At 33.3% G+C, this 25,114-nt stretch overlaps 4 protein-coding genes across 7 annotated transcripts; 1 reads left to right on the forward strand and 3 right to left on the reverse strand.

Moving 5' to 3' along the window:
* Positions 1–5,886: 5,886 nt before the first annotated feature.
* Positions 5,887–8,399, reverse strand: LOC108346017 (trihelix transcription factor GTL2). The gene is made up of 2 exons (XM_017584932.2): positions 7,782–8,399; positions 5,887–7,393 (listed from the first exon to the last, which is right to left on the reverse strand). Exons 1-2 carry the CDS (start codon positions 8,165–8,167, stop codon positions 6,013–6,015), a joined length of 1,767 nt encoding a protein of 588 aa, XP_017440421.1. The 5' UTR covers positions 8,168–8,399; the 3' UTR covers positions 5,887–6,012.
* Positions 8,400–11,493: 3,094 nt separating this feature from the next.
* LOC108343819 (mitochondrial import inner membrane translocase subunit TIM23-2) lies at positions 11,494–16,699 on the forward strand. 4 transcript variants are annotated; one of them, XR_008248008.1, is made up of 3 exons: positions 11,494–12,114; positions 12,279–12,351; positions 16,426–16,699. XR_008248008.1 is itself a non-coding variant. In XM_052875293.1 (2 exons), exon 1 carries the CDS (start codon positions 11,549–11,551, stop codon positions 12,101–12,103), a length of 555 nt encoding a protein of 184 aa, XP_052731253.1. In that variant the 5' UTR covers positions 11,494–11,548; the 3' UTR covers positions 12,104–12,114; positions 13,320–13,457. The 4 variants fall into 4 exon arrangements, 2 of the variants coding, with proteins under 2 accessions (XP_052731253.1, XP_052731252.1); XR_008248007.1 differs by lacking the exon at positions 16,426–16,699 and adding an exon at positions 13,320–13,455; XM_052875293.1 differs by lacking the exons at positions 12,279–12,351; positions 16,426–16,699 and adding an exon at positions 13,320–13,457.
* LOC108343818 (protein NDL2) lies at positions 13,028–16,153 on the reverse strand. The gene is made up of 11 exons (XM_017582210.2): positions 15,966–16,153; positions 15,736–15,835; positions 15,523–15,620; positions 15,200–15,288; positions 14,904–14,964; positions 14,733–14,819; positions 14,348–14,425; positions 14,205–14,261; positions 14,053–14,108; positions 13,669–13,804; positions 13,028–13,573 (listed from the first exon to the last, which is right to left on the reverse strand). Exons 1-11 carry the CDS (start codon positions 16,023–16,025, stop codon positions 13,334–13,336), a joined length of 1,062 nt encoding a protein of 353 aa, XP_017437699.1. The 5' UTR covers positions 16,026–16,153; the 3' UTR covers positions 13,028–13,333.
* A 4,298-nt stretch (positions 16,700–20,997) lies between the features above and the next one.
* LOC108343783 (uncharacterized) lies at positions 20,998–22,292 on the reverse strand. Its single transcript, XM_017582169.2, has one exon. The coding sequence runs from the start codon at positions 22,053–22,055 to the stop codon at positions 21,156–21,158; it is 900 nt and encodes a 299-aa protein (XP_017437658.2). The 5' UTR covers positions 22,056–22,292; the 3' UTR covers positions 20,998–21,155.
* Positions 22,293–25,114: the final 2,822 nt, after the last annotated feature.

Below are 25,114 nucleotides of genomic sequence, written 5' to 3' on the forward strand. Positions count from 1 at the left end.
AGTTTTAGATAAGTGTGTCCACCTGTGATAAATGACACTGAAATTAAAGGTCAATATTCAAGTGAGAACATATTAATATGGAAGTGACATTTTATCCTCTCATTTAGGGTTGTTCATAATCTCTTGATATTGAATTTTCACAAAATATGTCTCTTTGAAAAGCTCACAAGTGGAAATTCGACACCAATAAATATTTTTTTACAAGAACATTAAGAATAAATGACAAATACATCTTATTGTATTCTTTTAATTTTTTTTCAACGAAATAATATTGTTTCTTTCAAAATAGTGTTCTTCGTAGAGCTTTATGCTAAAATGACGTGCCATTATAACCTATAATAACAAATTTATACCCAATCTTAAATAACAAATCATTTTCCAAATTGAAAATCTTGATCAATCTTTAACTGTCGACCTCTTAGTTGTAAAATAGATTAGTTGAACAAGCTTAATAATTAATACCTCTTAGTGTTAAGCCTGGTTAGGTAAAAAACTTAAGTCAAAATCTTTTAATTGTGTTAAAGGTGCCAACATAACTTATTACTTACATCAAATCATATTTATTAAGATAACGGTTAGCATATTAAATTTACTTTTTGTTAGTCTCAATATGTTAAGATATTTTTGTCACTTTTATTTAAATACAAACTTTTTACAAAACATGAACCTTAATTGTTTTTTTCATCTAGTTAATAGTAGAAAGAAATGCCTGTAAAATACAAAAATATGTGTTATTTTTATAAACTAAAGTTTTAAATTTTATATCACGTCATTAAATTTTCAAACGAGAGTTTTTAAACGACCTAAACTTCCTAAATAATGTATTTGTAGTTAACATAATGGTAAAGTTCTGTATCTAAATTAACTCAATTATATTTTTTTGTCTAGGTTCGGACGTGACAACTTAGGTGATAAACTTGTGTATTACATAAGTTCTTTAAGTTTTAAGGGTTAATGATCAACACTTTTATCTCTTCTTATAGATCATCTTCGATGACTTTGATATGATCTATCACAGTCACATTCTCTATTTTGACTATCATGGTTTACGTGAATCTTTTTTATACGATGCCCATATAGTGGTTTTTCATATAAAAGTATATATATAATATTTTAGAATTGTAATATTAGTAAAAGAAGAAAAAAAAAAGTTATAACGTGACAAGATAACATAATAGGATAGTTAATGATAAGATAATGACATATGAATCGAGGGGGAAATTACTTGATTGATTAAGTAAAATGTTGAGAATAATTTATATGAGATAAAATGGAGTTGTTATTTGTTAGAGTAATTTTTTGAAGAGTAGAATAGAATAGAATGTGTTGACCTGATTTGGATTGGAAAAATTTGAGAAAAGAATGAATTTGGGCCGAAAGATTTTTTGTAGTTGAGTGGGGTGGGGTGGGGTGGGCTTGCTCGGTAGGCGTTGACTTTGACTAAGAGATTGAATGAAAGGTTTGAGTTGAGAGTGTGTAGAGAGTAGGAGCAGGAGATGCACGTGCAGTGGTGGTAGTGTTGTTGGTAGCGTGGATGTTAGCGGAGAGAATAAGACAAGGGAGAGCAGAAGCACATGTGAGGTGCGTGGTGGCAGTGTGTGAGATGTGTGATTGCAGACATGGGTGTGGGACCCACTCCCCAACAGCAACCTTACACCATATGCATCCCCTGTCTTGTCGCTGTATGCTCCATTGCTTCATCTCATTTTCTATCATCTAGTCTCGCTTTTCCATTCCCTTCCTCTCCTCTACCTCATTTTATTTATTATTTTTTAAACCTCTCAATAATAATATTTTTCTATAATTATTCACTTTAATCTATTAACATTTATAAAATAATACCTACTCTTTCATTTTCTTTTTATCACGATTCAAATTCACTATAAAAACTGTTTGTATAATTATATGTAATTATAAAATATTTTAAAATAATTATAAAAATATATATGTGATTAATTTATTTATAAAATAATTAATATACTAATTAATTTCATTTTTTACTTAAGAATAACTTAATTATTTTAATTCAAAAACTTGTTTATAAAATTAGATATTATTTCGGAGTTAGGGTAATTAAACACTATTAGATCTAAAGCCTTCAAATACAGTCTTTCTTTTATTGTTTTTTGCGTCTTTTGTCTAACCCCGCTCAAAGAATATATGTAGAAGATGTTATGATGTCAAAATCCATAAAAATTCAACAGTTTTAGATGTTTAATAGGTATTAAATATGATTATTTATCTCTTTAATCTATATTTATAGATTTATTTTAAGTTAACCGTTCAATCTTTCAATGCACATAATCATGTTTGTTACATAATCGATTTTAAATATCCTTCGATCTAAAATTAACCCAACGGTAAACTACCACGATCATAGAGACGTTACTTAAGAGTAACGAAATATTCCAAAAAAATAAAATAAAAGCATAACTATATTTAAGGACATAAAGTGTATTTAATATAAAAAATAATATTTTGGAAACCAGTTATTCAAATTTAATTTTTTAAGATATGTCAACTTAATTTTCATATTTCTGGAAAACAACCATATATAAAAATATTTAAACACAACGGAGTGAGCAACATCTTCACCTTGTCAAATATAATAGCTTTTAAAACTTTCTCTGTCTCACCATCACTAGTTCAAGAATAATGGTGACGTTCAAACCCTTCAGCTTAAAAATGAAGTATTACTAAAAAAAAATCATGAACAGGTAGATGTAGTATAAATGTAGTAAAAGAGGATATTCAATATATTGTATTGTATTAAATAAAATATTTGGTTATATATGAATAAAACAATTATCAGTTAAATTAAAATGTAAATAAAATTTTTATAATACCTTTATATTATAACAAATTTAAAAATTTTGAAATAGTATAAAATAGTAAGTTTTAGGAACTGCATCCCTTGTATTTTAATGTGGTTAAGGATATATTTTTTTTGTATACTTGATAAGTATTTTTATCTTTGTCACTTTGTGAGTAGTGAAAACAATGAGATTGGGCCAATAATTAGGATGTTGAAAGAGGCTAAACCAAAAGATCTCTATTTGAACAAAAGTAGGGGATTTATTAAAGTTTGTTAGTGATGGAGTTGAATTAATTAATAAATGGAAAAGTGTGCTATGCATGGCACACTGGAGGATATAAAAAGCATAGAAATTATTAGACTGATTCTACCCTCCTTTTATGTACACATTTTTCTCTTGCATTTTGACATCCTTTTTTCGTTCTTTCTTTAGCTTTTTTCTTTCGTACTTTCATTCACTCACCCTAAAGCATAGGAAAAGGTTTACCTTCCACAACTTCTTCTATCTTTAACATCGTTACCAGGCTTTCACCATAACACCTGTTGTACTCCAACTCCACCTCTTCATTTTCAGCCTTGTCATTAATAAATAAACAAAATCAACTCCATTTTAAAATAAATTAATAAATAATTCAAGACGTTCAACTAAATCAATTCAATTATTTCAGTGTGTAAATGTCTTGGTCTTGGTCAGAAGATAATGTACCGGAAAGACAGTAAAATATTATTTGAATTCAACTTATTCAAAACCTCAAGACAAAAAAAACATTATTTTATAAGGCTTTTAAACTTATACTCAAAGTTAAATTCTCAACCATCTTTCCAATAATGAATCTTTCTCATATCGATACTTCAATTATAACTTTTTTTATATATCATTGTTATATCACAACAGGGTATGTTTACCTGAAATTCTTATCAAGAAAACTTTTGATAGAAAACCTTCAACATATCATACTTCAAAGCTTCTATTTTGAAGCTTTTTACAAAAACAAGAAACAAAAACTAGACTGACCAAAAACAAAAAGAAAGAAAAGAATACCACTGGTGGGCCTATAATGATATATTGCATCACTTCTTTGACTCTATTCTAGCCATTGTATATATTTCTCTCTCTTGTTATCTATAGTCTCTCTTCTCAATTATATAAAAGTTTTTTGAATGAGAATAGTTATCGGGAACAAAAAAGGTTTATGAATGTGTTAGTAGTTCGGATTTGGGTACTCTCCTGCTGAAGAACGTGTTTCTGGTGAGAAAAAAACAAGAAAGATTTGGAAGATTGTGAATCAAGCAGAAGTAATCAATCAATCAAGAAAGAATAACGAAGATGATTTTGGCACGAAAATATATGCACTGTGTGCACTGACAACTACCTATCGAAAATGAATGGTGCCATTCATTAAGAACTATGATGCCATGTAGTAACTCAGAGTACTGTAGAGTGTAAACACTGTTTCAGTATTGACCTAACTAACTCTTTTCATCAGTAACTAATTTTTTACCCAACAGTATTGCACAATTCCATGTTTCAATACAAAGGTACGACAGTTCTTTATTAACTATTTATACAGCTTTCATTTTTTTCATGGAGGAATACTTTAATAGTCATGTAAATTCATTTTTAAACACGGTAAACATTTATAATATTTATATGTTTATATTTTACAATTGACATTTATATTATTTTAAAAACATACCAGATGTTAAATTCAATTTATTTAATGAAATATCAGATACTTTTAAAAGTGGCTTAAATGTTGTTTTGGTCCATAGTTTTAAGTTAACAATGTCGAATTTTAGTTCTATGAAAATTCGATTACATGATAATTGCAATTTTTTTAGCATTATACCTTTTTATTGCAATATTGTTAATATGTGTTTCCAACTTCAAATAGAAAATATTATAGCATGTCTATTCATTCGTGTAGGATTAATAATATGTTTAATGACAAATTTTTAACATATATCATTAAAATATATTAAAAAATATTGTTATCGGTAAGATAAAATATTAATATTGGACTAACATTGCTTAATTTTAAAAATTTAATGTTTAAACATGGTATTAAATGTTTACACTGAGCAAAAACATTACACGTATATTAAAGCTTTAGATGAATAAAAATGAATGCAGATGTTTAAGATTCAATATTTTTTTACAGAGTTTGATTTATTCAACAAAATATTTCAATTAAATGTACGAAAAAGTTATTAAATAGAATGATTTTTTCTAATATTTAGTTATATACGGGTAATTAACTTGTGCCTCTCTCTTGTTTAAAATCTATAACGATTGTGAATAGTTTTAATATATTAACATGCGTGTATATACCAAGATGGAAAAAATAATCTATACGTATAAAAAAAAGTATATAACATTTTCCTTATCTCTATGTTAATATTATCTAAGTTATTCTCATTTTCTTTTATTCTTCTTATATCCTGTTATTTATATACATATTTTCTATAAATATACTGCAAGCAAACTTATGGGAAATTAATAATTAGTAGATAAATGGATGGAAATGAAATTTGTATAATAGTTTACAAGCATTGCGAAATGTGAATAGAGAGATGGAAAGTGGATAATTTTGGTGTGATGAAAATTGTAAGAAGGTGGCCCCTAGCACTTGAGTACAAGATTCATTATTACTTGGTGGGTGACAAAGTTATCCATAATAGTAAAAATTTGAATGTTGGACATTAGAGATAAAACTTATGTTGGCGGGACTTTAGGGTGAGTATACCTAAACTCAGTTTTCCCAGTATACTTGGACGAAAAAGACTGATGCTTCCTTTAACCTTTTCTTAGTTCCAGTGACTAGTTACAAAAGTGAAGAATGTCCTAAAGAATGTTTTGCTTCCTCTCCCTTTATTTTTTTAACAGGGTCAATGTCTTCCCCCATTAAAACAAATATCAAACATCTATTCATTCCCCTCACTAACATAAAGTAAAATACATCATAAATATCACACTTACACAGGAATAGGAATATTAATTGTTCTCGTTCCTCAAACTACCTATAGCTGTCGGTGCCACCCAGATTCTAAGCTTTTCTAATATACAATAATCAATTTTATATGCTATATATATAAATATATATTAAAGAACGCCATCATCAACCAAAAAAACAAAAACACAGAGTTACAAAAGAGTTGGTACTCGTTATTATTTTGTGCCTGGACAAATCAATGAATTAAAACTGATCAAAATCCAAAGAAGGTACTTGCATCAAGGTTTTCTCACCTCCATGATCAACCTGCTGCTGCACGCTGAAACCACCAGACCCCACTTGAGAAGAAGACTCGGCTCGTGTTTGATCCGCTTGCACTTGCTCCAGATTCTCAGGTGGATTATCCGTGTGGCTTTCTGGCCGTTCGGATTGTAGAACCAGTTTTCCTTCATTATAGAGACTGCTCAATTGATGAAAGTAGGGACAAGTCCTTGAGTCGAGGGACCTCTTCTTATTGACATCCTTGGTTTTTCTGAAGTACTTGTTTATGTTCTCCCACTTCTCTTTGCACCTCTTTGCACTCCTCCTGTATCCTAATTCCGACATCCCTTGTGAGATTCTCTCCCACAGAGGCACCTTGTTCCCTTCCTTCTCCTCATTGCTGCCGTTGTTGCTCACACTGCTGCACCTCAGGTTTATCAGTGCCAACACTTCGTCCTTTGGCCACCTTCTCCCAACATCGTCTTTCTCGCCAACGTTTGATGACAAGCTTTTATTCAAAACCGAATTTCTCTCTATTGGGTTTATGTTATTCTGGCTATTTAGAGAGGAAGAACTAGGGTTGGGTTGAGGAACTTGAGCCGAAGAGGAAGAAGTAGAAGGATTGGCAATCAGTTGTAACGTGTCTTGTGCAACACTCGAGGTAGGGTTTTCTGTTGCGGGTGTAGCTGGGATGTTTTGTGAAGGATTAGGGTTTTGGGTAATGTGAGATTTTAGGTTTGAGCCATTAGTTACTACCTTGAGGCTCTTGTTCGATGCAGGAGTGACCGAGAATTTGTTCAGTATTTGAATAATGTTGGTCTGTCTATCACCTGCAATGGCCTGCTCACGAGCCATCATCTCGAGCTCCTTGTTCATCTTCTCCATCTCTTGCTTCTTCCAAGCTTCCTCTCGAGTGAACTTCTCTTCGTCTCTCTTCATCATGTCCTCGAGGAGCTTGTTGTGCATCTCTTCTTGCTGCGCCATCATCTTGTGCACAATGCTCTCACAAAAACCCTTAAACATTTCAAACCTACCGGGCCTCTTTCTCTTGCGTCCCTGATTCTTCTCCAGAGCTGCTGCATCGTGGTTTTGTTTTGTCACGGGTGCCTCGAGTTTTCCAGAATCCCCTTCTTCCAATGGATGGTGGTCCATCTTGTCTTGTTTGTGTAGTTGCTGAGTCTTTTCTTGGGTCCCGAGATGATCGGCACCCCCTTGATGGTAAAGCTGTTCGAGCTCACTGAGAAACCGATAATTGTTGTTATTCTTGCCGTAATTAATGTTGTTGTTGAAGTATCTACTTTCTTCTTCAAACTTCTCCTTGCACTTCTCTGCACTCCTTTTATATCCAAGCTCTGCCAGCTTCCTGCGCCCACACCATAAATTATATAAATCCAAAACCAACCATGGAATGAAGCATCTAACAGCATCTTTGTCTTTAACAAGTATAATAATAGACAATTTTGCTTTCTTCCTTCAGTTTTCGTCCCTTCCTTCCTCTCGGGCTCAGTGTTTATGTGTGTCAAGGTGTCAGTGTGTGAGCTAAAGTGTGGGTGCACGTGTGCTTTTGTCTACCACACGAAGGTTTTAGGTAGCGCACACGATGCAACTACACTGATGAAACACAAAGTGCAGCCGGTAATTAATTCTCTGTTAAAGAATTTATTGCCTTGATTTGCAGGAGAATTGTTGATGGAAAAGAGCGTAGAGAACAGGCAAGAACAGTAAAAAAGAAGGTATAGTAATTGATATACCTGGAAACGTGTTCCCAAGTGAGTTCTGGGAACCAACTCTCCATGCTAGATCTGATCCTCAAGAGAGAAAGGACTTCGTCGTTAGTCCAGGGATCAATGAGCTGGGGAAGTTGGTGCCCTTGATCTCTTTGGATTTGGAAGTTCATTGAGACAGCGGTGTTTTGTTCCTTGTCTTGTTCATCTTTGTGGGTAGGGGGTGGATGGTGTAACGGGTGCAAGAGAGTGTTGGGTTGGAGTGGCAGCTGATGAGGGTTGTAAGGATCAAAATTGGAAGGGAAGGTGGTATTGGGAGTGCCAGAAGCATGGAGAGGGAAAGGTAAGTGAAGAGGCAGTGAGGTCCTTGGAGTTATGAATTGGTGGAACTGCTCAGGTACTCCATCGAACATGTTTCTGTTGACACTACTACTTCTCTCTTCTTTACCTCTTCTTTCCTGTGCTCACTGTAAATTAAAATCAGCAATAGCCTACAACCAACTTACAAACCACGCACCAACCTCCCTCTCTCTCTCTCCCTCTCTCTGTTTTCTGTCTTTCTTTCTCTCTCACATTTATCAAAGAATTTGTCCTTGCATGCAAGAGAAATCATAGCCCACCACCACACCCTTTTGGAAGAAAGTGAACTCACACCCCTAGCTACCAGACAATATTCTATATAATCATAATAATAATAATAATAATAATAATAATAATAATAATAATAATAAAAGGAGGGTTAGCACAGAAATTATCAAAACTCTCCCTGGATTATCAAGTCATAATGATGTCAATCAACAACTTGTTAATTGAAAAGAAAGAATTACGAGATTAATCAAATCATATATTTGTAATAGTTGTTAATATTTTACAAGTGAAAATGTGGTTTTCTTGAAGAGGTGAATCAGAGCACGTTAGAAATAAAAAGAAGCATATTCAGTGCTTTTTAGCCTTTTTCCCATTTTGAAATAAAATCCAAAGTGATCTTTATGATGCGTTGGTATTCCTTGTAGCGGAAAAAGTTTAGACAGGGAGAAGAATGAGAAAGGAGATGCGAATTGAGGGAGAATGATTGACAGCAGTATACAGAAGAGAAGGTTTGTATCGTATGGGATGATGATGCAGTTGCTTGAAGAAGAGGATATGATGGGATGCATGATTGGGGATTGGAGAGGACGCGCGTGGAGGGAGAGTGAGGTGGAAAATGGAAGTGAAAAGAAAAAAGAAAAATAAAAATAGTTTTGGTTTGGTTGTCACTGGGCCACTCGAATCCTATGCAGTAGCTGATGCTCATGATGGTGTAATTAACGGCATCCGAATGGCAGGACACGTGAAAACATGCAGAGGATGGGACCAATTATTTAAGGATGGGAATCTTCACATGGTACAGAGGATACAGTGCTACAGTACAGCCTCACTCAAAATATTTCAATTTATTGATGGATATGTTGGGCCTACTATTCCATGTAGAGTTTGGATCTAAGAACGCCAACAATAAGAATATTTCCCCCACATTCAACCATTTACTTTCCTCTTTCCGCCACTTTCTTTGCATTTTAATCCTCCCTTTGTATCATATTATCACCGCCATCCCTCCCGAGGGGGTGGTCGAAATAAGAAAAGAGGGGGTGGGGTAAGTGGTTAACCAGGTTGGAATGAGTTGTGGAAAGAGATATGTCATAAGTAGCAACTTCCCCTTCTCATTAGATTGCTTCAATCTCCACCCTTCGTACCTCTCTATAGCTGCCAGTTTTCACCTATTGGGCATGCTTTCCGCTGCATTTATTTTTATTTTCAAAACCTTTTCTCTCTTCTCCTTCAACCTTCTAATTTTATCTTAATTATTAAAAAACCTAGAGCCCATTGTGGGCCGAACTTACCCAAACATAAATGGGTCGTCTTCGTGGGCTTCTTTTATTTTTGCAAGTACACCTCGACAGTTAAGTAACACAAAGTACAACTTTATCTTGGTGGTGTGAACAAAGTAAATACAATGCAAATTCTACACTCCCAAAATATCACATATCTAATAAACTCTTCGTAATTAAAAAAAAAAAGGTTTTGTCCAAATCAACAATAAAATTTGTTGAAGAGCGATTACGTAATAAGAAATGGTTTAAATAGTCGTATTTTAATTTGTTTATTGTTACTTTATTTAAATATATATATATATTGTACAATCAAATTCTATAACGTTACTCTCAAACATAAATCTTATTGAAAATTACGAATTATTTGTTCTACTCCTATTTATTTGGTCATCTTATACTCCTTTTCCACGAGAGTTTCTCTCCTTTCGTGAATCATAAGGGCACTCAAAGGTATACGTTTCTCCCTTTTATTTTAAATTCTTCAAATTATTAATTAACAATTTTCAGAATGTGACTATGGGTGACACCAACACACATTAATCATTGTGGTTCTCAAACTTGTCTGTTAAATGTTAATAAGAACTTCATAAAACAAAGTACTAATTGTCTTTAATATATTTGCAAACCTTCGCTAATATGTTTAGTAAAGTGTCTTTAAAGATAAAAAACCTGAATTCCGAAGTGATTTTGCATTATATGATCATAACACTGAAACCAAATTCCTTTGCGAATATTTTGTACATAACACTGCACACAAGCATGAATGAGTTGAGGTAGCATGTTGTAAAGTTTACGTAACTAGAAGAAATAAGAAAGTACAAAAATAACATAAGAGTTAAGACCATGTCAATCAGAAAAAAAAAATGATGAAACTCAACATTAAAGAGTGAATTCCGTCAGAAAAAATCCAAACACTTTACCTTCAACGTAATGCACCAAACGCTTTATTTCAAAATATAAACATTTAAAATTTGAAAGATATGTTTGTTTTAAACATTTACCCTAACCAACAATTATATCATCCCAATTAACACATAAAAACAATAATAGAACACAATCGGTATCCCAATTAACCATGTTTTGAAAAACAAAAACAAAAGAACAATAATTGGCTCAAATTGAAATGAGAAGTTTCAAAATGTTTAATATCTTTTATTTTGTTTTTTCAAATTACAACAACAACAAAAGAAAAAACTTATGTGGATAGAATAATGATTATTAAAATCAAATCATACATCTTAATTCAATGAATATTTTTTTTTCCTTCTTAATAATAATGGAGTAATTCTTAGCCGTGTAATAAGTTAACGGATTCAAACTAGAGAAAATAAAATTAAACAAAATAATCTTAAAAAGATAAATTTTATAAATAGAAAAAATGTAATGAGATTTTTTTTAAATACCTAAATTATTAATTTTGAAATAAAATACCCAAATGATGTTTTTGACTGTCACTCTCACCTATTCCTTTTTAATTATTAGTTTTTAATAAAAGTTTACCCTTTTTATCTTTAATTTTAAATATTACATAATTACATTCTATTATACTCTTAATTTAATTAACATGAAAATTAAAATATTAGTTATAACAATAGAGAAAAAAATTTAATAACACAAATATATTGAAATAAGAAACTAAATATAATAAACAAGTAGCTTAAAGTTATATTAAAAAAAAGAAACAATTTTCTTAAATATTTCTTTTAAAACAACTAGGATAAAAACCAGAGAAAGACAAAGTAAATTCCTAGTTTTGTTACAAAATAAACTATGACTTTGGTGTTGCTTTTGAAAAAGAATAGTAATATTAAATAAATCCAAGTGGTATCTTAAAAACAAGTTAAAAATTACAAAACCCTTCATCTTCCTTAAACCCTACGTTCATTAGACTTGACTCGTATTTTCTTTCATTCACAGACGGCGATGGCGGATTCTTCAAGCAACTCCAAGGATAAGAACAACACGCGCCTCTACCATCCCTACAAGGACCTCAACGTTCCAATCCAAAAACTCTATAACCTCCCCACCGCGCCGGAGCACCTCTTCTCGGAAGAAGCCGCCAGGACCCACCGATCCTGGGGCGACAACCTCCAGTATTACACCGGCACCGCCTACCTCTCCGGTGCAATCATCGGCGCCACCAGAGGCACCGTCCAGGGCCTCCGAGAGGCCGAGTCCGGCGACTCCCTCAAAATCCGTCTCAACCGAGTGCTCAACTCAGGCGGCCACGCGGGTCGCAAACTCGGCAACTCGCTCGGCGTCCTGGGTCTCATCTTCGCCGGCCTCGAGAGTGGGATGATCCACGCCAGGGGCACCGATGACTTAGTCAACAGCGCCGTCGCCGGACTCGGCACCGGAGCGCTCTACAGGGCTGCGGCCGGACCTCGATCAGCCGCCATAGCCGGTGCCATCGGAGGGATCGCCGCGGCGGCGGCGGTTGGAGGAAAGCAGGCTTTGAAGAGATACATACCGATCTAGCGAAGGATTAGGTAAAGAGAGTAGAATGGGGATGGTAGCACAAATTACACTAATACTTTTAAGTTATTTCTCTCTTTATTACATTTTTTTTTAGCACAGTACAGTGTTTATTGCCATTAGCTTGCAATTTGTAAACTCTCCCCATGTGTATTTACTTACAGCACAATTGTTACAGAAATTGTGCTACTTGGTAAACAACCCATGTGATGAAAATTGACTCAACATGCATGACCTGCTACTTTTTACAGGTTTGGATTCAAACCTTAGACTTTATTATATTTTCTGAAAAGTCTCATCTTAGCTTAATTTTCTTTATTTATACAAATTATTAATATTGATTTATATTAGCAGTAATGTTATATTAGTATTGATATTCTTTATCTTAAATATCTATTATAAAATGTATTTTAATTACATTATTTCACTACTCATAATATTAATAAATTAATACATTTACAAATTAATTTTAATTTACGAAATTAATTTCATTTTTATTATTTATTTTTCCTAATAGTATTCAGGGACTAATTTTATTTGTCGAGTTCATATTTTCTTCTTATTTTTTGATATTAATGTTTAAAGTATATTCGTGTTGGGATTTTAAAAATATTTTTAATACATTTTAAAACATTAAAATAAATATGTATATATATTGAAAATACAACAACAAAATAATATAAAAAAATTAATAAAGAATTCAAATTTTTACTTTTTCACGAGTCAAAAGAAGGGCTTTTCCACTTTGTCATCTATTTAAATTTCTTGGGTCCAAATACGGTAACACAAACTTATTAAAAGTAAAACTTTACCTTTAAAAGGCCTACCTTTCACCTATTGTCCAAAGATAAGTGACAATGTTAGAAGGCGCATATGATTAACCTTAAAAAAAGCTAAAGACAGACACTAATAACCGAAACAAGAAAAGGGCAAAGTAATCCACATATATTCACTTCAAAAAATCAACATTAGTAACATAAATAATCACCTGAAAAGCAGTAAGGTGAGAGATGTATCTCAAAAAACATGATTAGTAAAAAGAATAGTCCTATTGTAAACTATAAATAAATAAAGATAAAGATACCTCCTACTTTTTTACATTTGTAGGAAAAACAGCTATTTTGCAGATAGGATCAGTAGTCCTCCAACACAATCAAAGAATATCCTACACTAGCCATATATTATATTATGTGCAATGATTTAGCTCATTCCACTGCAGTATTGGGGCCAAAGTTATATTTCAACATCAACTCGGGTTCTGATGGGCTTGAGCTTAATACCTAAACTCTCTGGGGAGAGGAGTTCTGGTGCTATGCATGAATGACTAGAGGGGCTTGCCGGGTTTGACCCATTGCTGGAAGAGGAAGCACCATGTATTTGTCTGTGGTAACCATAGCCCATTAAGAAACACTCCAGTGGCGTTATCATGGAATTTGGATGCTCTTCTGTTACTAATGAACCACAAGCCTGAACCTGAACAAGAATTTTAAATTCATCATCTTATTTCTGTTTGTCTTTCTCAACTAGATTATATACATATTGACTTATATAATGAATGGACTACCTACCTCAACAAGCGCACAGTTTCTGTTATCCATTCTTGTGCTCATGTACACAGATTCAGCATGGAATGGACTGCTCTCTCCTGCAAATATAAGTGTCTTACATTGCAGCTCCTTCAGACCCTCAGTCAGGTCATGCCTTCTGCAAGCAGTTAACCATGGTAAAAAATCACCGAAACAACACTTTTGTGCCGATTCAAATTCTAGTTGTATAAACCATAAACAGACCACCAAAATATAGTATTTAATCATCTGAAGAATGTTTTAAGCCTCATCAATTCTAGTTGTACACAATGGCTCACATGAATTAAATATCTAAAGGGAGAAAATACAGGAGCAGCGAGAAACTAAAACAAACAAAAAATATGTTTATCAAAAATTATAACTTACGCATTAATTGCTTGGAGAAATCGCATAACATTCAAACTTTGTCTCTCGTCTAGAAGCTGTAATATGGATCAGAATATATTATCAGCTAGTAAGAGTTCTATAGATACTAAAATTACGTCTACTAGTTGTTACTAAAACTGATATGTTCATACCCTTCGGCATGTTAGTATTATGTCCGATTCTGCTCCCTGAACATTGCCCCTAAGCTCCTATAACAAATGTAGAGAAGTAATGAAACATACAGCAACGATTCCACCTTCACAAAGAGGGGTGAGGGAAAGCATGGGAAAAATACCTTACTGAAGTAACGCTGCAGAAGGCATTCCTTCAGTAAACCGCACATACCATAAAAGTATAACAAATTCATCAACACCTGCATGAATGGTATAAAAATGTTTTAGGCAGACCTTATATTTACAAGGTAATGAGTTTTTTTTTTCTAATGCTTTAAAAGTTCCAAGCTTCTAAGGAATTGAGATATGATAACAATTTATGCTGACATGGGATTCATTGCTATGTCAGACACACATGATAGACTTAAGTTTTCTTAATGTTCTGTTGTATACAAAGAAAACATGCGCATCCTTGTCAGTTAATGTTTTACTAAACGCCTTAATCCAGATACAAATACTTCAGTAGATAACATAAGATAAAAGCAAACGATAACAGAGATATTAAACCTTGTTGTATAGCCATTCAGTCCATGAAGGAGCTTTACAAATAGGTGAAACAAGAATCAATCCAAGCACTCGTTCTTTGTATTTCATCTGCCAAATTAGAAAAAAGCACGATGGTTCACTACACTGGATTTTTATGGTAGATGAAGTTATAATTCACAAATGTTAACTTACAGCAAATAGAGTGAGAACGTAAGCACCAGCTGTTACACCCAAGCACAGAACCTCCCTTAGCCTGATTTAAGAGGGTTTTCGATAAGGGTTAAAATCCAAAACCAATTAAGAATATCAAAGAGACTCGTTTCAGTAATCTAAAAATATATTCAATAACAAATACTTAAGTTCCTTTACATAGACCTAACACATGTGCTCACTCCCTTACTTTAAATTACCCATAGATGCACAAAAAATATCACTTTCTTCCCAGTAAAACAATAGGGGATATTTTGAATATCCGATGTTGAACATACCCGAAGAAATCAAGGACTTCTGCAATCTGGTCAGCAAGGTCATCCACGCAAAGCAACGGTTCATCAGAAGAAATGACATCAGCTCCCAACTGCAATAACTCTTAAACAAATGAGAAGAGAGTCAAATTAGACACCAGGAGAAGAGAACATCCCAGACATTGTACATCCAAGTCAACTCTAATACGCAAGTTAGATTCCACAACATTGAACGGTGCCAAAGAATTCACAATATAAAGGGACAGAGTCACATAGAAAAGCCTATGGACGCATACATAACTTGGAACACGAAACTTGGAATGAAGAAGGAGAATGCAAATACCGACCTCATGTCCAGGTGCATCAATGTGATAAATGCAGAAGTTGTGAAGCAACAAAGAAGCTGCATCTGGGCAGAACAACAGACCCTGGAAACAAGACACATCTGCAAAAGGCCAAATCAAGCTGTGGAAATAATACACAAGTCCGGTAACATTTTACAAGAAAACTCATTGAATATATATTGTAAAAAACACAAGAAAATAGAAACAAGAGATTACAATTAAGGGCGACGTCCGGGTAGGTTATTAGAGCGGGTTTTTCTTGATCTCCACATACAAGCACAGACAGAGAACCTTTACTTGTTTTCACCGTGCATTCCTGCAAAAGTATAATCTATGTTAAATACATGGTTATCATAGAAACTCCATTACATCATGGAAAAACTTGGAGAAGAGTAAAATGAAATCACGGTTCTTTTCAAAGTTATCACGTGATAAAGTGGCATTACCTTTCCTCCCAAAGGTATCAAATCAATGTCAATGGACACAGAGTCGCTTGACTCGCCCATGACTGCGCTCTCTATACATGAAATGCTCACACACCTTAATAATACCGATGATATTCACAGCCAACCTCTCTTCTTTTCTTTTCTCTTCCTATTCGTCGGTGTAAAATTACTGCCACAACCTCCTTATTTCAAGCGAACCACACAACTGACCTTAGTAAATACTCACAACTTGTCACAGTACGAGAATTTACGGTCCTTGTACTGTGTCGTGAGTCCCTCAAGTCAGTGACCGTTGGAGTGGGTTAAAACACAATTCATTTTAAAATCTTTTATATTTATTCAGAAATTACTTGAGTCAATTTATAGCTTAGGGGGGAAATTCTTTCAAATATTGTCTTAATCTTGTACTTAATAATTTTCACTTTCCTATGTTTTTTTGTTAAAATATGTTGTTTTGCAGAATTTGTGTCTGAGCTGGCATTGGCATGGGTTTGAAGGAGTGTGAACATTAGCTGCGCACATGTGAAGGTTAACTTATAGCATAATATATAAAAAATATATGAAATGGAAAATGGTGGGGTTTTTGGTAATTTCGAAAAGGCAGCATCATTATACAGCTGTAGGCCACATGGAATTTTGTTCTGAGAGAAAGCTCTCCACTAACATATGATCAGACGCCAGCTCATTCGTGTTTTTTGGTACATCTATATTACTCCACCATTTAAACTTAATCAAAATTCTCCAGACATTTAATACCAAATATGCTCTATTTTTATTAAATGTTTTAGAATAAATTCACTTTTTTCATTTTATCAAGTAGTGTATTCTGAAAATAGTTATATTCTAAAGTTAAATAATTTCAAACAAAAATATTCTGAAAACTAAATGGAATAAGCTATCTTTCTTAGATTAATGTATTTCTTAATGTATTATTTGTGTGACTTTCTTGCCAAGATTCTAACCATCCTGTTGGTAGTTCAGAATATAAAATATTCATCTTTTTATTTCACTGAAAGCAAGCCCCGCAATGTATAAATATTTGTTAATATTATTGTTATTTTCCACACAATTGTGCAAAAGGGTCTGAATTTATATAATTTTGGCCTATGAAGTTATATATTTTAGATTTTGATGATGTTAATAGAGACATATGTTAATAAATGAATGCTTACAAATTGAATATGTTTAGACATTTGTGTTGCAAGAATCACTCCTGATTGGAAGGAGAGTGATGAAGTTCACTGGGAAATATAAAAAAGTAACTAGTTAGGGCCATGCATGGTGATTGATTGGTCCGCGAAATGGAAAGGAACTGAACGCGGCTTTTCCTTTACCCCGGTGATCACGGTCTCGTGACTAACAACTTCCCATAAATATTCAAGCATATGGGTATGGAACCACGATACGAAACAATTTTCTTCTATTCTAAATCAAATCAAATACACAACCTTATTGTCATGTTATGTAACCATGTTTACTCTGCAATTCACCTCATGAAATTCTCCTTACACCATGCCACAACTATTATTCCTTTTCTTTGCCAATTTTCAATTTGCAAGGAAAAATTGATGGAGCATCAACCAAAACATCTACCTTAGTTAGTCATCAAGGGCTAAGTAAAGTAACATTATGTGAAAAATGTGGCTATAAATGTAAATATACGTTAGCAGTTGTTGATGATGTCGAGAGTGTTCACTTACAAAATTGCAGGATCAGCTTTCGTGGCGGCACGGACCAAGACCAGACGCTGTTTGTGTTTGTTGGGTACAGTGCAGACAGGGCTTTTTTTTTACCTAAAAACATTCATTCAATCCTATTTTTTTACTATAAATTATATTTTGACATATATTTATTAGATATCATGACAAAAAGGTGAGCTTTAAGTTTAATTTTATTTTATTAAATTAAATTATAAACCTGTGAAGTGAAATTTACGTTTATTTGTATATTTTAATTTAATATTATTTCTACTTTACCTCGTACTTTCAACCATAATGGTGTATTCTTTGAGTTTTAACACAATGGTAAGAGATATTTAAGTTTTCTAAAATTTTCATTAGTTGAACCTTTATGCACTTATGTCTTAACTTTTTTTTTTTTTTAAGGATTTTGGTTAGGTGGAAAAATATGCACACCCTCTTAGGTGCCATTAAAGAAAAGTTACTCCTTTTTGTCAGTTTCTCTTTTTGTGTACCATATCATCATTAAAAAAAGAGGATAAATTTTACTTTTATAAATTTTATATAGTAAGAAAATATGGAGAAAACAGAGAAGATGTGTGATTAAATTGGTGATATGATAAAACATTAATTCCAAAAGAAAGGTATTTCTATGTTAATCTCGAAAACTTTTGAAAAGTCTAGGTAAAGTTTAATTGTAAAAGATGAGAATGTAGGCTTGGTCTTAGCCCAAACTGTTTTGTGAAGAAGGGGTTAAATTGTTTTGATTTCTTTTTATACCTTTTCTCCTCCTAAAACAGTGGTTAAGGTAAATGCACTTTTTAAGAAAATCCTTGAATAGCTAACAAGCATTTCAATTGTGTAAAAAACCATTTTAAAATAATTGTTTCAAAGGAACTTCAAATAAAACCCTTTTTGTTTCTTGTGTTCTCTCTTTTCTTGCCTATTTATTTATTTTTCCTTCTCTCCTTTCCTCTCTTCTTCCACCTTTATCATAGTCATTTTTTTAATTTAAAAGGTAAAAGTTACTAAACAGTTTCTATTTTAATTTTGAAGTTACTATTATTCTTGGTTTGAGATTTAATTAATTTTAATGACTATTTAACTTAGGTTTGATGACTTTAATCTAACTTATTTAATAACTATTTAACTTAGGTTTGATGACTGAGGATTCCCTTCTAATATTTAACTAGATCGGCCAATACATTAATCATTTTCGGTAAATTTTCATATTTTAATTTTGACAGTAAGGTATGTAGGAAATATATCGGAATAAATATTCGAGTTTAAATGAGAAAAAAAATGTAAACTCCACATATAAAACTAGAAACAGAAAGGTTAAATTGTTGTAAAGATAGAGTGAACTTTGAGATAAGAGTGTAATGATCAACATGTTTATGTATTCATAATCTAAAAGTTCATAGTAAGTTAGAAAGTGCATCTAAAGTAACATGGGAAAAAAAATTGACAAAAATTAATATTGATTATTATATATATATATATATATATATATATATATATATATATATATATATATATATATATATTCTATAGATACATGATTCTGAGGACTATCAAATGAAACATCTAAATTTCCTTTATATAAATAAATTACTGTGTTAAAACAGTGTAGCAGTCACCAATTTTTTCCTCCTACTAATGTAAGGTAGATTTTGCCATATTGCTCTATCTTTATTACCTGGCAGCCGGATCCATGGCTAACATCAGTGGAAGTACACGAAGAACATTAAATAGATGAAAATTAAACTCCAAGATAACATGCACAAAAAAAGGGTAATCTCTGATAGGAGCAAGATTTTAAAGCAGTAGGACCGTGGCAAAATTTGGTAATGACACAAGATAACCGTACAGTGATAAATATGGAACATACAACTTACAAGTTAGAACATGGAAGAATTAGTGCTGTGTAAGTTCATTTATGAGGGATCAAGGGTATGCATAAAAGTAGCAGAGTAATAAGAGTACTCGATGCACAAATAATACAGAGGTATGCAGAGTTTGCCTAGGTATTACAGGGCCATATGAGAACAGTAAAAGCATAGCAACATCAAATATCACCTACTTTTACACCAAGTTCCGAACATCTTAAATCATGTTTGAATCTATCACATTCCTCCTTTAAATTATTTCATGACACAATTTATAAATAACTGAAAATATATATAAACAAAGATGCAGAAAATCAAAAGGATAAAAAAGGATGCATTAAGGACAGCACTATATACAATCTCCAAAGTGACAACACCATTAGGTAGCTTCTCTTCCACATCTCCTATACCTGCATAATGTATTTCCTCCTTACCTTTACACAGGAGGAAAAGTTCAACCAAGCGTTCATTAAAATTGTTCTTCACATGTCAGCATCTACAGTCACGTTGGAAGATCAATACTGCTGAAAAGTTATTATATGGAATGGATATAGAGAAAAACATATGAGCTGCAATGTAAGTAAAACAAAAACTACAGGTGCTAGGGTATAAATAAGTAACAGTAGTATAGTTTTCTATTCTGTTTAGATCGTGGAATATTTCTTCCATGAGCATCCGAAACAGCAGCCAGGCGTCTTACAAGAAATTATAACTGTCTTGTAACTATTAAATTTATTCGTGTTGCTTAAATTGTTAGACAGAATCACACAGCAGACAGGCAGCAGAATGAAAAAAATAAATAGATTCCTGGATTTAACTGTGAAGGAGAATAATAGGTATGCAGGTAAAAATACAATATCAGAGCTTCATATAGGGAGTCACGAGTCAGATTTTAAAATGTTCTCAGGTTAATTGATAGTTTGAGTAAGACATCAATCACATGCCATGATTCATCTTCATATCGTATATAGAAAGATACCTGGTTTCTCAGCACGAAAATGAATAATAAATAAATCAATATGTACCAAGATAATAGCCAGGATCTCACGCCCAGTTTTCCAATTATCAGACATCAGAGAATAGGATTTTCCACCAAGAGAAGTATTCCATAGCCTGATAATAGTGAGACTATCTTAGTTTCCTGAAATATAGTAAAGCTCTGTGGATTATTATAATACAAGAAGAAATATAAATTATCATTCATTCTAATTTATCGATCTCTTTCCCTCACATGCTACCTTCCTCTTCAAACTCAACTGCCTCTGGATTGTTACTGTATCTTCTTAGTAGACAATGAGCATTAGTATATTGCAGGTCTATATCTGAAATAAGAAATCAAAAAAATATGTACTAGAATGACACAGAACAAACTATGGACAAAGTGTTTTTCTAATAAAGATATCATAAAATTAACACTTGAAGATAAATATACAGCCAATTGGAGAAAAAAAAATGTCCATGATCTGTTCAAATGCACAGATATATTGAGGTATGAATTTAAGGTAGAAACGATACAACAAAAGTACTCATCTTTGATCAAGTGTAAAACAATCATATCGTCGATAACCCACAACTCACTAAATGGTCTGTTAGTATGGTGAGTATGGTGGATTTCCACAACTCTAGTCGTTCTTCCACGCGTATAAAATATGGGAGAAGCCAAGACCTTGTGACTTGGTCTCAGAAAACCTCTGAGAGAACGACCACTGCAGCACATTTGCATCAGAAAGGGGTTGCCCAGCCCACAATTTTTCCTCGGAAATGCATGTTCTGAACATAAAGACAGCATTTCCAAGGGATGTGCCAAAGAGCCAATTATAAACATCCCAGAAAACTTCAACTGCAAGGCCATCCACCAAGATGGTATGGTTTCCCCTAAACTTCCACTTCAGCCTCTTCACCTGCATCACCGTTTTGCTATCTATGCGAATGATAAGGCACGGATCAGACACCCCTGAAGTGTCACATTCTATGACAAGATCATGAATCTGACCATTGTCACAAAACACAGCCTTATTACCAAACATCTTCTTGCCAAAAACATGTTCTTTTTTGGCAACAAACACTGCATTAGAGGGTAACGGAATGGCACCGGATTTCTTGAAGGCCTCTTTCCTCAAATCTCCAAGAAGGAGAACCATTTGCCGATCTACAACTACTCCTACATAAAACCCCTCCAAGGGTTCAGGACCAACACCAAATCTAGCAGAAGAAAGGTCCCAATACACATCAATCTTACAAGAATAAGCCTCTAAGCTCTTACTGCCCCTCCTCTTGGAAAACACCCAGGGCTTGATATCCACCTTACACAGACACTGATTTGAAGAATCATCGATCCCAACGCTAAGTCCTTGCCCCATCAAGCTCTTACTCCACGTGATGGTTATCAAGCAGCACTTACCTCTTATCCGGCATTGGTAAACGCAGATAACTAGATTCTGTGCAGTTTTGCTGGCGTTTGAAGATGAAGAATCTGCAACCTGAACTGCATTTTCACCAAAGCAGGAAGGGAAGTCCTTCATTTTTGTTTCCTCAAACAGCAACCAACCAGAACCGAATTCAATTTGGAACCTTTTTGGCAAAGAGAACAAAAGTAGACAACAAATGTTCTCTCTCTCTCTCTCTCTCTCTCTCTCTCTCTCTCGCTCTTGCACACACACATAAACACACTCTCGGTATATATATATATATATATATATATATATATCTGAGGATAAGGCAGAAGGTGCAGAGAGCTAAGAGAGTGTGTTACCTTGATGGATCAGAGATGCAGTACAAGGCATATCAGAGAGTGTTGAAGAGATGGGGTCTTAGATTGGAACCCATGATTCTATCCATCTGTTTTTTGAGAGAAGAAGAGCGGAAGAGGCGCGTGCAGGTAGAAGACAAATTTGGCGGAATGTAGAGAGTGAAAGGGGGTCACAGAGAAGAAGACAAAAGGCAGACTTGTCTCACTGTCAATGCCACGAATCAATCTCCTACAATTGATTTTTTTTTTTTCAATAATAACAATAGTAGAGTGTGTGTGACTCTATTCTATGGCTACTATTATGGTTTAAGAATTAGCATAGAGGAAAAAATAGACTGTGACAAGGCAAAGAAAAGAAGGGGACAATGTGGAAGAAAATGGTAACTGGGTGGAACTTGGAAGGCTGATCTGTGAGAGTTACTCTACACTGATTAAAGTTAAGAGGGGAAAAGAAAGGTTCTTTTTTTTTCTACTGTGTGTGTAGTTGCTTTTGCCCGACAAGCACACATGAACCAACAAGAGATTTCTCAATCATAATAACAAAAATGAAATACTATTATTATGTTTAGACTGAATAGTCGATGAATGTAAATTCCCTTTATTTGGCATGTATGTATTCAAAGGGAAGGAGAGTGAGTGAAAGCTTCAGCTTGAGAATGACTTCTTTCAAACTGGACCCCACACTCTCTTGTAAAAATCACAACACCTTCTCTTCCCTTCTCCTAACTCATTTTCATTTTTAATATCACTTTCAAGTTTTACACTAATTAAAATTTACTAAGATGATTAGAATATATATACAAATATTTATAAATTTATTATCAGTTAAAATTTTGGATTAATGGTGCTATTTTAATTTTATATATAGATTTTTTTACAATTTATTCGAACTGAATTTTTCAATGTTTCTCTTTCAAAAAATTAAGATGTATATTGAATAAAAACGAGTATCATGATTTATATATAAGTGGAATAAATTAGTTCACTGTATTAGATTAAAGTAACTAAGATAAATAATATATAAATAATAAAATTTTAAATTAAAAAATAATATTTAAAATCTTTTATACAAATTTAGATTTAATTACTAGTTCCTGTAATTTAGATTATAATTTTTTTTATAATATTTAATTTCAGTTTAATCTAATCTAGTCTCATTATTTGTTGAATCGATTTAATATACTTTTTTTTGTTAAATCAACGTCAAGTATATTTGATATGTAATAAAATATCGATTAAATAAAATGTTTAATTAGTAATTTGATTTATATATTTTTTTATATAAAAATAATTTGGTTGTTTTTCTATCAACATCATTCTTCTTCTTCGTGAATTTTAAAAACAAATCCTAAAAATGAATCCAAAAGTCAACAAGTATTTGACTATGCAATAGACAAAATCCAAAATTGTAAATATATGATATTAAATCTAAAGAGCCAATCTTACATCTCAAGGACACTATTTTTATAAATTTGTATTACTTGAGAAAAAGAAGTTAGAAAGTTAAAAAATAGTTTTAACTCACACATGATAACCTCTTTGTAATATTAAAACCTTGATTTTATGAAAACAGAAATACAGATTGTCTTTATTTAAACACATTATAGAAGGGTTAAATATGTTTTTAGTCCCTTAAGTATCACACGAATTTGGGTTTAGTCCCTACTCAAAACTTTGATTGCTTTTAGTCCTCATAGTTTTAAAAATGTTATAAATAGTTCCTAATTTTGGTTGGCGTTAACTTTTGTTTGACATGCTAACGGCCAGTCCACGTCTGACGCCAGGTATGAGTTTATTCTCTGTCATGTTTTCTTTTTTTTTATTCCAAATTTACACACAAGCCCCTAATTTCTTCAATGTTTACACTTCAATCCCTAACTTCTTTTCAAAATTGCATAATAGCCCATGTTTGACCAGCTAGGTGCAGGGTTGACTCAGGTAAGTCTGTCGAGTGAAACCATGCCACATGCCAGTTCACCCTTTACCCAAAATTAGGGTTTTGATTAGGAGTTACCTTGAATTCGATTAGGAGTTTCTTTGTTACCTTACTTCTCCACGTTGCTGCTGCAATAACTCCTGAACATTTCTTTTTCTTCATTCCACCATTTCCATCTTCAAGTATGAATCTCTCAGTTTTACATCCTGAGAGGATCACTGCATCATTTCCTACAGCGTCAACCAACCAAGTAGAGTCAGTGTCCTTCTTATCTCCTGTTTTACAACCATAACAACATGAACCACAATAATGATCTGCTGAGGAATTTGTAACCACTGACTCTACTTTCAAGCCCATTTTCTCACATCCTTGTACAAGAATTTGATTATGAAACCCTTGTTTCTTGCACCTCTCTGTCACACCAATCCTTCTGCATACCGTGTCCATGGCAGATTGATAATCAGAGCTTGCAAAAAGTGGAATTTTTTTTTCGACCATTCCCTCATAACAGAATCGGGTGTTCTGATGCATGTAGACCAGTTTATAGCAGTGGCTCTGGTTTTCTCTCTCGACGATGACAGTGCGATTTGAAGGAGATGACGGTGGCTCTTCTTCTTGGGGTTTGCAGGTGGTTGACTTAGGATTTTTGTGGCGGCATGGAGGCTAGGTGGTGGCGGTCTTGCGTTGGAGGTTCAACGACGATTTGGGTTTCGTCTTTTGTGTATCTATACGTTGCGAGGTGGCTGCCAATGACTTAATCTAATTAACCCTAATTGTGGTGTTCCTTCTTAAGTGTAAACATTGAAGAAATTAAGGGCTTGTGTGCAAATGAAATAAATAAAAAAAAACGTGGCAGAGAATAAACTCATACCCGACATCAGACGTGGGCTGGTCGT

This window comes from Vigna angularis, chromosome 3 (genome assembly GCF_016808095.1).
Source record: "Vigna angularis cultivar LongXiaoDou No.4 chromosome 3, ASM1680809v1, whole genome shotgun sequence".
Classification (NCBI taxonomy): domain Eukaryota; kingdom Viridiplantae; phylum Streptophyta; class Magnoliopsida; order Fabales; family Fabaceae; genus Vigna; species Vigna angularis.